Source organism: Ctenopharyngodon idella, chromosome 18 (genome assembly GCF_019924925.1).
Source record: "Ctenopharyngodon idella isolate HZGC_01 chromosome 18, HZGC01, whole genome shotgun sequence".
Lineage (NCBI taxonomy): Eukaryota > Metazoa > Chordata > Actinopteri > Cypriniformes > Xenocyprididae > Ctenopharyngodon > Ctenopharyngodon idella.
In genome coordinates, this window is record NC_067237.1 from 5805136 (window position 1) to 5818942 (window position 13807).

The window sequence follows — 13807 nt, forward strand, 5'->3', positions numbered from 1 at the left end:
TATCTCACAATTCTGACTTTTTTTTTCTCAGAACTGTGATATAAATTCGCAATTGCAAGTTATAACGACAGAATTGTGAAACAAACTTACAATTCTGACAAAAAAGTCAGTCTTTTTTCCTTAGAATTGGACTTTATAACTCGCTATTGCGAGTTTATTTCTCACAATTCAGAATTGTGAGTTTATATCTTACAATTGCGAGAAAGAAATCAGATTTGCGAGAAAATGTTTTTTATCACAATAAATATAATTTATATCACAATTGTGAGTTTATAACGCGCGTTTGTTAGTTTATAACTCGTAATTCTAACATTATAACTCGCAATTCTGACTTTATTTCTCACATTGTGAATATATATCTCGCAAGTGTGAGAAAAAAGACAGAACTGTGAGACAAAAAGTCACAATTACCTTTTTATTTAGTGGCGGAAACAAGCTTTCATAGAAAACAGTTCTTCAAAATGTAATAATATTTCACAATATCACTTAATAAATGCAGCCTTGGTGAGCATAAGAGCCTTTTTTAAAAAACAAAAGCCCTACAGTACGTGTGTATCACTGTAAATCTATCAGTGACGTGTAATTTAATTTGTTCTGCTGGAGTTTGAAAGATATGAAGAAAATCATTGTTCTTACACTGAACGTTGAGTATGACACTGTCGGTAAAGCGCTCTGCGCGGTAGGTGACGATGCAGGTCAGCTTCTGTCGGTGAGTCTCGCGGCTGGGCAACACGAGGTAGTTGCTGCGCACGGTCACAGTGCCATTCGGATTGCGTGTTTCTTGAAACGTGGCTTCTCCCTTCAGAGTGGTGTCCCATTTGATGACGCTGGGAGGCTTGCCATTAGCTGACATGCAGGTGGCCACGGGCATCTTGCGTTTCGGAGTCCTTGCCACGATAGTGGGTGAAGTCAAGGTCATCTTGGTCACTGGCCGTGCTGGATAAAAGAAGTAAACAATAAATAAAACAGGGAAAGGAAGGCTGTGGAAGATACTAAAATACAGTGTGAAGAGGAGCAACAAAGGTGCCCTTGAGAGTTGAGGAAAAAATCCACTTCCTCTAACTCTAATCTTGCTGTTCTGAAAAGTCGTTTTCTTCCCGTCGGTACAAATCAAGCAGTTCACTAATTTCTTTTTCCTCTACCCATGTTCAAAGCAAAAGCATCAGTCAAGCACTCAAACAGATGTAGAAACCACTCATTTCTCACGGTGCCCAAAGTCATCCAATCTCGATCCTTTATGAGCTGCCAATTAGCAATTAACGAGGCCCACATCAAAAGGGAAGATGTGTGTTTATGTGAGTGCATGTCAAAGAGTGCTGATAGTGGGTCTGAGGTTTGTTGCGAGGGTTGATATGACATGAAGAGCGTCTTTGAAAGCACTAAGCTGGTTATCTCCATTCAGGTTGCTTGCTCTTACTGCAATGCCAGCATTCTCAGAGGACGCATGTGAACGTGATATACAAAATGGGCTTGGGAGTTAACAAGCCACACCAGTGAAAAAAAAACAAAAAAAACAAAAAAAAAAAACACCCTGTACTTGAGCCAAGCAGCTCCCTTTGCTGGCTTAATGGAAAACATATCAACACTTCATTTCTAATTAGATCTGCAATCAGTGGGAGCATAACCCACCTATCTAACGAGATACTCTTCTCTTGCACTCCAACACACACACACACACACACACACACACACACACACACACACACATCATGTTTTTTTTCTAATCTGTGCAGTTTCCTAAGAGATGAATCACTGAAAGGAAAGCTTTAATTGATGTCTGTTTAGGACATTTATTTATTAAAAGAAAAGTTCACCTAGCAATACATTTTTACGATTTATGCACCCTCATTTTTTACCAGTCACATATTATTTTTCATGTTAGGCAGAATGTCAGAGAATCTGTTTTTCATACAATGAAAGTTGGTCGTGATTTAAACAGCCAAGCTCAAAAAGGCACCATAAAAAGTATCCCGTCGTGCACTTTATTGCAAGTCCTCTGAAGTCATATGTCATATGGATCGATATGAATATTGTTTTTTGTTTTTTTTGTCAGCCAAACCCATCTGACCTAAAATATTTACTTGAAGTACTTCCTGAGATTTTAATTTAAAGGGTTAGTTCACCCAAAAATGAAAATTCTGTAATTAAATTACTCGCCCCCGTGTCGTTCCACACCCGTAAGACCTTCGTTCATCTTCAGAACACAAATTAAGATATTTTTGATGAAATCTGAGAGCTCTCTGACCCCTCCATAGACAGCAATTTAATTACCACTTTCAAGGCCCAGAAAGATACTAAAGACATCATTAACATTGTTGACGTGACTGCAGTGTCAACCTTAATGTTATAAAGCGACAAAAATACTTTTTGTTTGCAAAAACAAAACAAAAATAACGACTTTATTCAACAATTTCTTCTCTTCCCTGTCAGTCTCCTACGCTGTTTACGTTGTAGACACAGTGCAGCGCTTCCAGGTTCTACGTCAAAATGCCAACTTATTATTGGCCGGCCCGTGCATCAGCATTACGCAAATGCTTTGTGCTGCTCACGTGTACAGCGACGGCCAACACTGAGCCGGCGTTCTGGCGTAGAACCTGGAAGCGATACAGCGTAAACAGTCGCTTCATAAAATAAAGGCTGAACCACTGTAGTTACATGGACTATTTTAACAATGTCTTTACTACCTTTCTGGGCCTTGAAAGTGGTAATTAAATTGCTGTCTATGGAGGGGTCAGAGAGCTCTCGAATTTCATCAAAAATATCTTAATTTGTGTTCCGAAGATGAATGAAGGTCTTACGGGTTTGGAACGACATGAGGGTGAGTAATTAATGACAGAATTGTCATTTTTGGGTGAACTAACCTTTTAAGATTTTAATAATTTAACAACAAATTTGCCTGTTCATGGATCTCTGATGTTGGTTAATGAAAAAAATAAAATAAAATAAAATAAATAAATAAATAAAAATATCGTCGTTTTTACATTTTTATGATTTAAAAATCAACTCACAAACCCCAGTTTGGGAGATGTATGGCTTCAGAAGATCTGGAGTTGTATTCTACTTTTATGGTGCTTTTGGTCTTATTGGAGCTATAAAGTATAAAACACCATCCACTTTTGTTGTATGTCAAAGAGCAGCTTGGACATTCTGCGTAACATCTGATTTTGAGTTTCAAGGAAAAAGTAAACAATACAGGATTGGATTCCTTTTAAAAAAAAATGATAACCTATCTTTACCTGTGTGTGCAGCTATTCATGAAAACATGTATGAATATGTTATATCTGCAGGTCAACTAAACAACGATCAATACATTTCAAATGTATGGAAGGTTGGAACCAAGCATATTACGCACAAGACCTGGAGCGGTCAAGGACAAAGATGATTTTTCTCAAGGGCTTACAGGGTTATGAATAAAATATTGCTGAAACAACATCCATTTACACCTTACTACCTGCTAACCATGACAACACCTTGTCAAGGCTGAGGGTGCTGAGAATATTCAAGAAAATGACACCTATTTCTTGCCTTTCCATATATGGCGTTATATGTGTGTAGATAACACGCTGTTCCGTGCAAAACCTTCCTCTTCAGCTGTAGAGTAACCTTGTGCTTATTTACAGTTGATTAACTATTGAAATTCGTCCAAATGAATTAATTTATAGTGACTGAATTCTAAGTTCTTACATGAATCTCATTCATGAAACATGAGTGGAATATTTTTTTAAGCAGTCTGTAATATTCTTTTGTAAACTCATTTTTGATGTGACAAAAATAAAAATACTTACATAAACTGCAGAATTCAGTGTGGATTTCTATGTAAATTGTATGTACGACCAATTTTATACAACTTGTAGCATTCAATATGAAAAAATTTAAAATTCAACTTACATATTTACAATTTATTTCACATTAAATTTGAATTTTCGTATAAATTGTTCACAAAACAATTATAATGTAAACTGTCACATTTAATGTGAATTTGCACTTCTGTGAAACATTTGTGAATGTTTGGAACCATTCGTAAAACCATTCTTGCGTTATGTGGATCTTTTGAATGTGGATCTTTTATAAAAAAAACTTTTATGCACAATTTAGTCTGCGTTGTTGTAAACTGAGAAACAAATTTCATTCACATTCAATGAGATTTTTCTGTGTAAATTCGTAAAACCATTCTAGTGTAAATTTTTGCATTCATTGCAAATTTTTGAGTAAATCATTCTTGAAATAAATTGTACCATTCAATGTGTATAAATTGTATTTAAACTCAAATAGTATGTACATTCTTAAACAAATTTTAGCACTGAATATAAATGTTTTTGAACAAATTACACACACACACAAAACTGCTTGCTATTTGTGAATGAGGCCCGTTGTCACATTAATGTGACAATTTACAGAATGATTTTATGAATGACAGAAATTTGTTCTGCTCATGTTTCAAGAATGAGGCCCATTGATCCTCTGTTTGTGAATGAGCTCTTTTCACAGGAGAACAGCACTATATATGTATGGTCTCAACTGCCAGTGTGGTGACCTTACCAAAGACGGTGAGGTTGACCATATTCTCCCTGTTGCCTGCAGGGAAGGTGGTGTACTCGCAGATGTAGGCCGCTTCATCAGACAGCCGCAGGCTGGTGAACACAATGGTGGTATCCTCAAGAGAAGAAGGGGTCCTCTGGCGCACAGCAGGGTGCTTGAAGCTCACACGGTCTTTGAAAGGAGGCAGCACAGAGACTCCCAAGGCTGGGTTGGCGGTGGCAACATTTTGTTTGGTGCCATTTATCAGCTTTTGCCAGGTGACCTGAGAGATCTTCACTGGTGGCTTCCCGTTGATAAAGAGACATCGCAGCTCGACTGTATCACCAACAAATCCAGACTTGCTGGGGTCCGTCTGCACCGACTGCCCGTTCCCTGCTGCAGAAAGACAGGAAGAGGGACATTACAAACAAGTCAACCAATCAGTGCTGAGAACGATGATTGATTAATGCATTATACTGGCATAATTTAAGTTCAAAGGCAATATTTTGATTAAGTAAGTTATTAAAAGGGACCTATTATGCTCCTTTTCACAATATATAATATGTCCTGGTGTTCTCTGGAGTTTCAGCTCAAAATACCCCACAAATCATTTATTATAGCTTGTCAAATTTGCCCCTATTTGGGTGTGAGCAAAAACATGCCGTTTTTGTGTGTCCCTGTAAATGCAAATGAGCTGCTGCTCCTGGCCCGCTTTCCAAAAGAGGGCGGAGCTTTAACAGCTCGCGCTTCGGTTGCTCAACAACAACAAAGCTGGAGAATCTCACGCAGCCAAAATGAGGATTGTCAGTAACGGTGTTCAACCTTACATTGTTCAAACCGGAGTCGGACACTGATGGAGAGACTCAGGAACAAGTTACAACTTATAGAATGCATCTGGACGTTTCTGAACGGAGTGGATTTAGTGGATAAATTTATGTAGATTCTGTGGAGCTGATTCAACTCATCGACTAGCATGTGTCGTCATGTTAATCTTTCGTGCAAATCCAGCATTGAATTGACCCTCATTTGTGAAGCAGTCCGGCGTAAAATGACGGCATGGCAACAACACTCTACTACAACAACTCTTCCTCTTCTCTAAAGCAGCCCAACATGGCCTAAATAGTGTTCTGTGTTCATCTGTGCAGCCATCGACAGAACAGTTAGCATGCTTTGCTCAAACATTTGCAATGGCAATAGAACTGGTACACAAAATGGCAGCGCCATGGGTGGAAACGTGGAGATTAAGGGGCGGTAATATTATAATAAGATCCCCTTCCTACATCACTAGGGTAGCGAAATCTGAGCGGCTTGCTTTTTTCACATGCTTGAAGAGAAAGGTTTTCCAAATACAAAGATATGGGGTTGTCCTTTTTCACGTTTTCTGTGTTGGTAGATACACCGGGGACCCGATTATAGCACTTAAAGATGGAAAAAGTCATGATATGTTCCCTTTAGGTTTTACTGGGGAAAGAGTCATTTTTTTCCTATAAACATTATTAGCTAATTCTAACAAATTGATGGTAAACTAAACTAACAACCCTAGCTTAAGTTTCACCAACTCATTGACTCGACTCTGGCTTTCACGCTACAGTCGAGTGCGTCCAAATAGCTGGCATGCCAATTCAACAAGAGTACTTCAAACACAGTCTTCGTCGACAAACAGAACTAATTACAAGCATAGCAGCGGTGTTTACAGGCAGCATTAGGTCTTCAAGAGCTCCGGATGTAGACTTTCCCTGCATGTGTAATGACGGTAGATCCCCCCCGACACTGATCCTGACTGCCAACCCTCCCACACCACTCTATCCTAATTATTTCTCATTGGTAAACATCTCGGTGACAGCCTCAAGCACCTATTAATGGAAACAATGTGGGATCCAGTCTGAGTGTGCCCACAATGATGGCACTTGAATTAAGCTACAATAAACCAGGCAGGCAATTAGTAGTAAACGAATGGGTTTTCTATTTTTTCCCACAATGGCTTTCAGGGGTTTGAAGGTATCTGTCACGTAGAGGATGCCTCCATTGCCCCCAGTTAAAACAATAGTGGTTTTGTCTCTCTAGATAACCCTAAATACGGTGTGCCCCACGGTCAAATACGTCTTGTTTTGGCAGGCCCCTGGTCTTTTGTCTCCCTAGTGACCTTCTTTTACCCCCTCCAGCTGAGAATGATGTGTCAACACTCAAACCCCTCCTTCTCGCCCTTCCTTTTCTCTAAGTCTCGCTTTCTTGCACATGCTATTACTCATACTTTTGTTTAACTACCCCCTTTACCTCACCCCCTGCTTCTCATTCATATTTTCTTTGTCTTCACTTCCTTAACACCTGACCAGATAACCGGCTCTTCTAACTTTTCCAGCCTGTTATGCTTCTTCAGAAGGGCCATGCATCCACGAACACATTCAGTTCCTGTTTAGCTCTACAGAGGCCATTCATAACAGAAGCTTTCCTGACCCGTTAATAACTCTGAGGCAAATGTGTCTCTGGAGGATCCATGACTTCTGTTGTCTTTAACAAAACTGTCGTAAAAAAAGAATATATATTTCTGCTCGCCGTCAGGTGCTGTGCTGTCCTGTTGGCCTTGCTTCCTGCACAAACATATACTAAACCACTTACCTTCACCTCCCTCTTTCCTCTCTCCCTCTCTCTTATTTATGACTGGTAAAAGAGGTAATTACCTCCTACAGAGAGACCTTAGCAAAGAGGAAGTAACTCTAAACTACTGTGCTTAATCACGCCACTCATAAAAGTTGGAAATACTGCAGGGGGAAAAAAAAATCCAGGTCGTTTGATCAAATGGGTATCATTTGTATCCCTAATATATATATGTATATATATGTATATATATATATATATATATATATATATATATATATATATATATATATAATATGTATATATATATATATATATATATATATATATATATGTATATATATATATATATATATACACACAAAAACAAAAAAATGCTATAATAATGACATCATCAACTTTCAAGGACAATTTAGAGCCTCCTTTAGTATTTCATCTTTAGTTTTGTTGTTTTTCATCTTAAAATGTCAAGCCTGTTACCCTGAGTTTGTATAGTAAACAACCGATCATTAAAAAGTGCATGTCTGTAGAAATATCAGTATTAAATTCTCTTTCTAAGAAGAATGTTGTAGTCTCATGACCTTGAGCACTTCTATAAAATTAAAATGACACAAATACACAAATTTTACATTGAATATAAATGTTTTTCAACAAATTACACGCACACACAAAAAAAACCCCTGCTTGTTATTTGTGAATGAGGCCCATTGTTACATGAAAGTGACAATTTACTGAATTATTTTATGAACGACAGAAATTTGTTCTGCTCATGTTTCAAGAATGAGGCCCATTGATCCTCTGTTTATGAATGAGCTCTTTTTCACAGGAGAACAGCAAAATCAGTATTAAATTCTCTTTCTCTTTCTGAGAAGAATGTTCTTGTCTCATGACCTTGAGCACTTGTATTATCACATTAAAATTAAAAAAAAATTGTCAACCCTGTGAACTTTCTGAATATTCCTACATTGAAATGTGTTTAAAAAGTATTAATTTAGATTGAGATTGTTTACTTAAACACATTGTTTGATATAATTTTTCAAATCATATAAAAGAGTATTTTAAAAAACACATTTTCAAACTGTAAAAGGAGCCAGTTTCATTGAATGGCCCATATGAGTCTAAATATTTATACAGCAAATATTCAAATTATACCTGTTGAAAATGAGAGAATTGCAGGCAATTCTGAAGAGTTTAAGGTAAACTACTGATCAGGGATCAGCTTCCTACTGATTCGTGTATTCGTAAGCCATTTTAAGAAAAGTTGAAAAACTGGTTTGAGTACAGGCCTGTGGGTAACATTAGTCATGATTGTTCAACAAGTATGGGCAAGTGTTTAAATGCTAAGTTCAAGACTTTGAAAGCCAATCTGGGAAAAGTTAAACTTGAGAAGACACTGATAGTATAAAACTTAAAATGGATCTCATGACCAGCGGGGTTGAAACTAGCCACACATTTAGAGAGAGAGAGAGAGAAGCAGGCAAATTGTGCACTTTTCATTCAGTGTACACATAAGTATGTGTTTTGTGTGTGTCTGTGTGTTTGCAAGTTGAAAATTTGAAGAAAAAAAAAAAAAAAAAAAAAAGACAGTTCAAGGTCTCCACAGCACAAACTTCAAAGAAAGATACTCAAGATTTCAGAGAATGCATAGTACCAACCTCAAATAGAAAGAAATAAACTCTTATCGCTGAAGTTGTTTCCTCTTTCTCATGAAGTGTTAGACTGGTAGATTTTCAGGTTTGTGTTTAGCAAGAATATGAAAGTTTTTTTTTTTTTTTTTTTTCCGCAATCTGCCTCTGCATATGGATTGAACTCGATATTTACGCTCATACAAAAGTTGCCATCACCATAATGTTACAGGTGGTTATTTCCTTCTCCAAATCATAAAAAAAACCCTAACCCTAGGTATGAGCATCATCAAACACCACTTATAATGAAGGGGATCCAGCTGGTGATGTGTCAGTTTTTTAACCGATGCACACCAAACCCTTCATTTCTCATTTACTCAAGCCTGTACAGATGAGATATTTTTGACCAGAGTCTATAGACCCATCAGCAGGCACTGTGAAACGACAGATTGATTGACTAATCGAGTTTGACAGAAAGACGGCTGGCAACCTCTGCACAACTACCTTGGGGAACACCTGTGTCCTTGTACCCCTTGGTTTGACCCTGTTTCCACCTGAATTTGCTACTGTGACAAGGTCGAAACAGAGGAAATGCCTTGTGAAGTACCAATATGATTTACAGCTTGCCAACATAGGTTAGAAAAACCATCCGAGGCAGATTTAGGGGCTGAGCGTCTGAATTATAGGCCTAGTTTATTTTAGCTACATAGAGACATTGCTACAGAGGAATAGTAGAAGCAGCAGAGAGACTATATCCTGCTAACTCCCTTTTTTGAGTCATCCACTTAGACCACCACAAATAAAGATCAGCCTTCGCTTTTGGGGGAGCTGTGAGAGGGGTAATTTTATGGCTCTAGAACTCAAATCCTCACATTGAGGAACTGAAAGCCTTTGGGCCCCCCTGACCCCGTTTCCACCTCCTCTTCCTCCACCTCAGGGCTGAAGGAGTCTTCCAAAGAAAGTAGGAGATGGAGAGTAATTATAGCCTGCACAGTGGAGTTGAACAATGGACGGCAATCAGAGAGAAAACTTGAGAATATAAGCACTTCTGTAAACAATAAAAGAAGTCAAGTTGCTACGAAACGGAAGCAAGGACAAACAGACTGTGAGCAAGTTGGAGTTGGCACAATGGTGCCCTCGAAAGCACAACAAAAAAAGTTGGGTAAAATGATCACTGAGTAACGATGAAAGTGAATTAACACACCGCAGAGCAAATCCTGAGGTCTTAAAGTATCATCCAGTAGATCTGACAAACACACCCAAGGGCGGTGTTTCAGACAACATTGACTCTACTTCCATTTTCAGGTCTCTTAGCTGGACTACATGCAAAAACTCAGAATGTGGAGGGGAGTAATTGCATTGAAATGTCCTTGAGACATATGAAGTCAGAAGAGGCTAAAGCATTTCAAAGTTCCCATTGCTCAAGGTGTGTTAAACAATCTCAGGTAATCACGATGTGGCAATGTATGTTTCATCCACTCATTGTGCCTCAGAAAAAGGGCATTAAACAAGTCCAACATAATGTATGATTAGTACCTCAACACTGACACTTTAAGTATAGAATCTGGCAAGACTCTGTGCAAGTAGGTGGAAGTCAAGGATGGATGTAGTTTTCCTACCGGAATGTCCACTCCGAGGCAGACTTTGTTTTGCTAGCCTAAACACTGACCAGGGACCTCCAGAATAAAGAAACACATAAAATATATGTAGTGCACACTAAAGCCTAATATGTCCTGAGCAAATCCATAAAGTCTTGTTTGCGAATTAGCTGTAGCACAAAACAGCATAGGCGGCACACACACATCTCAGATGAAATATTCTCTGAACCTACAGGTGCCAGTGATGAGTAAATATCAGCAAAGGCAGCAATAAAAAGAAACTTGCTGAACTTTAAATTTACCTACCCAGGTAACAAATTGTTCACTGGCAGTTGGTCAAACAGCCTTTTCGTAATACATATAAATAATTTAATGACCACAAATAGCATTTAATCATGTTAAATTAAACTTACAGTAAATCTAATAAATCTTGGACATTTATTTTAGTGTAGTGGTTCTCAGCCAAAGGTTTGGGGTCTCCAGGGGGTTTAAAAAACTTCCAGAGGGGCCACAGGCTGACTTAAACATATTGAAATTGATACATTAATATATTAAGATAACCAAACTCTAATCTAAATTAAAATGCTAAAATCACAATTACAGCAGAAATACCAGCTCTGTCAGGACCACTATCGTCAAAGCTGATTGAAAATTGCATAGAGTTTGTATTGGCGGTATGGTTCTGTTCTGGGACTCCCTGAGCATCCATGCAGCCTAGCATGGATAAGAGTAGGGAGAGCAGTGATAACCAGATATCAATATTTTAATGTACAACATAATTCGAGAAATTAGTCTGATTCAAGAGGAATCAGAAGGCCAAATCCTGACTGGATGAGGAGCTGGGGATGGAGGACGGTAATTAGCTCCTGAGAAACGCAATAGCTGCTGGTAATACTGAAGGAGCTTATATTTAGATGCTATGATAGGTGTCATATTCCTATAGGTAGACGCGAATCACCTGAGTCAGCTGATGCGAGCCTGACTGACGAGTACGGTTGGGTATCAAGAACCGGTTCCATTTTAGAACCGGTTCCAAATTTCAAAGAACCGGGGATTTGATACGATACGCGCATTTCGATTCTGCTTATCGATTCTTGCACGGCGAATGGCAGTGAGCATTTTACAGTTGTATCTATCTGCTAGGACCTGCGACAAGATCCTTATCTCATCATGCACATACTCAGTTCATTACAATCGGCACTGACTTTTGCTTCAACACAGCATTAATGTGAAGGAATGCACCATGTTTAAGGGGCCGTTCACATGTTGCGTCTAAAAACGCGCGGAAAGCGCGGCCGCGCCACTTTCTCCTCCTTTCCAAAGCGCTTGCGCTCCCATGGCGTCTGTCGTTGCTATGCAACCATGAACTGCGCTATCCATGATGACGAAGAAGTATCAGCAAAGGATTAATTGATTCTAGCCCTTGCATTAGCTTTACTACTAAATATATTTATGGAGATGAGAAATAAAACTACCTAGTTGAGTACTAGTGTATTCAATATTACTGAGTTTGCATTTTAATCTCTCTTACTTTACTGTCTCCAATAGCAACTGCCTGTTATATATTTTATGTTGTATTTTTTTGTTATACCTAAATAGTTTTGGTTTGTAATTACATCTGATCATTCCTTAATGTTATTTATTTCATTATTAGACAAATTGTCACTAAATGTGGCAAGAATAAATAAAAACATTATTCTTAAAGTATTTGCTCTTTTTTTCTCTCCATAAAAAAAATATTGGAATCGGAACTGAGAATCGATAACAACCGGATTCGATAAGCAGAATCGGAATCGCTAAAATTAAAACGATACCCAACGCTACGCTATGCTCGAAAAATGTCGTAGTGTGTGGACAACAGGTTGGACAACAGGGGACCTTCGTGTCAAAAAAGGTTGAGGACCACTGTTTTATTGAACAAAAAAGCAACTACTGCTGTTTGCAGCTCTACTTCTCACGAAAGAATCGCAGAATTCGCCTTATTCAATCAAACACGTGGACCATGCGGCTAGGGTGGGGGTGCAACTAGGACTGCAACTAGGATGGCTCCTATAAGATGCAGCATCAGTGTGGAGGCACACTCCAAACAGAGCTACCATTCTCCAGGACGACAGCCTGACCGGATCTGCATCTCTCCCTGGGCACGAGGCACAACACTGGACCTGCTTCAGGCCTCCGAGAAAAAAAAAAAAACGATGGCATTCAGCCCATCTCATTAAGAAAACCGCAGAAAGGCTTGTTTAGAGAGTCTACAAAATACGCCCCATTGTGTGTGGGTAATCTAATAGCAATCTAGGTCCTTCAGTGGGGAAAAAAGAAGAGCTCAGCTTCGGTGAGGAGACTAATATGTTTATGTGCTAGAGAGTGATGATACGGTGCCTGCCAGCACATCCCGCTCACGCTGTGGGCGCATTACAACGCTGTATCAAGTTAGCAGCTAAAAACAGAGAAGAGACTGTGATGGTGGAGTTCAAGAGTAACTCTAAAGTCAATGAGGAGAATGTAATGAATCCTACGGCCGGCTGTGCATGTACAATTCGTTCTAGCGTGTTTGTTTGTGAGTGTGTGCGCATGCTTCTGCAGATATGGTGAAATGTTGAGCGCTGCCTCTATATACATGGCTTTTTGATTCCTGTTTTACCAGCTTCATCTACTGTGTCAACCTTAGCTAATATTTACCTTCAGCAAAAACCTGCTGCAACAGATGGTCAGCATTTCGGCTTTCACCTGTGTTCTGCTCTCGCACCTTTTTCCATTAACGCACAAAACTTTACACACATTTCCCATGAATATCCCTGTTCCTGATAGACCATATACCATCTGCTTGACTGAGGCTGTGTATTTACCTGTACCATTGAACTATACAGGAAGTGATTTTGCATATTCTCTTTGTCAAGCGGTGTACACAACACACCCTAAAGGCCCTGATATACTCACAGCGAAGTTCATTTTCTTTCTTCGTTCAGGGGGAAAAAGGAAGTTCGAAATACCTTTGCAGCGCAAATTAGCCGGTTTTGTAGCCTAACTTGAGCTAAAGAATATAACATTTTGGTCAAATTTTAGTGGTGAGATGTTTTTTTTTTTTTTTTTTTTGTGATTTTTTTTGTTAAGCGTAGGCTTGGCAAACAGCTTTTTGAGATTTTGGCCTTACCTCATTCAAGCAGATAGAAGCTGCACTTGCATAACTTGAAAATAACTGGCCGAGGGCATTATCAAGATGGCCGCCAAGTCGAATGACTTGCTTAAAAGGACATTGCCCTCATCTAAAGAAGGCACTGATTATACAACCATATGTTGCTTTCTTCCATATTTGACTACGGATCCAACCCCACATGGCACAAGTCCAACGCGATGTAGGAAGGAGCGTACAGGCCCACGCTGCTTCCCCCCTGAGAGTGGTTTGAAGGCGTTGTGAAAATGTCAAGGGGATGTATCAGCATACCTGTGTTCTGCTCTCTTTCTTCTCCATCA

The 13807-nt window shown here is 39.0% G+C and overlaps 1 protein-coding gene across 1 annotated transcript in view; it reads right to left on the reverse strand.

Moving 5' to 3' along the window:
* The window catches only part of nectin1b (nectin cell adhesion molecule 1b), a 118937-nt gene that overhangs the window by 46250 nt on the left and 58880 nt on the right, over positions 1-13807 (reverse strand). The window contains exons 2-3 of the mRNA XM_051870018.1: positions 4540-4914; positions 637-936 (exon numbers count right to left, since the gene is read on the reverse strand). Coding sequence (XP_051725978.1) covers positions 637-936; positions 4540-4914 — 675 coding nt within the window. The remainder of the gene's footprint in view (positions 1-636; positions 937-4539; positions 4915-13807) is intronic.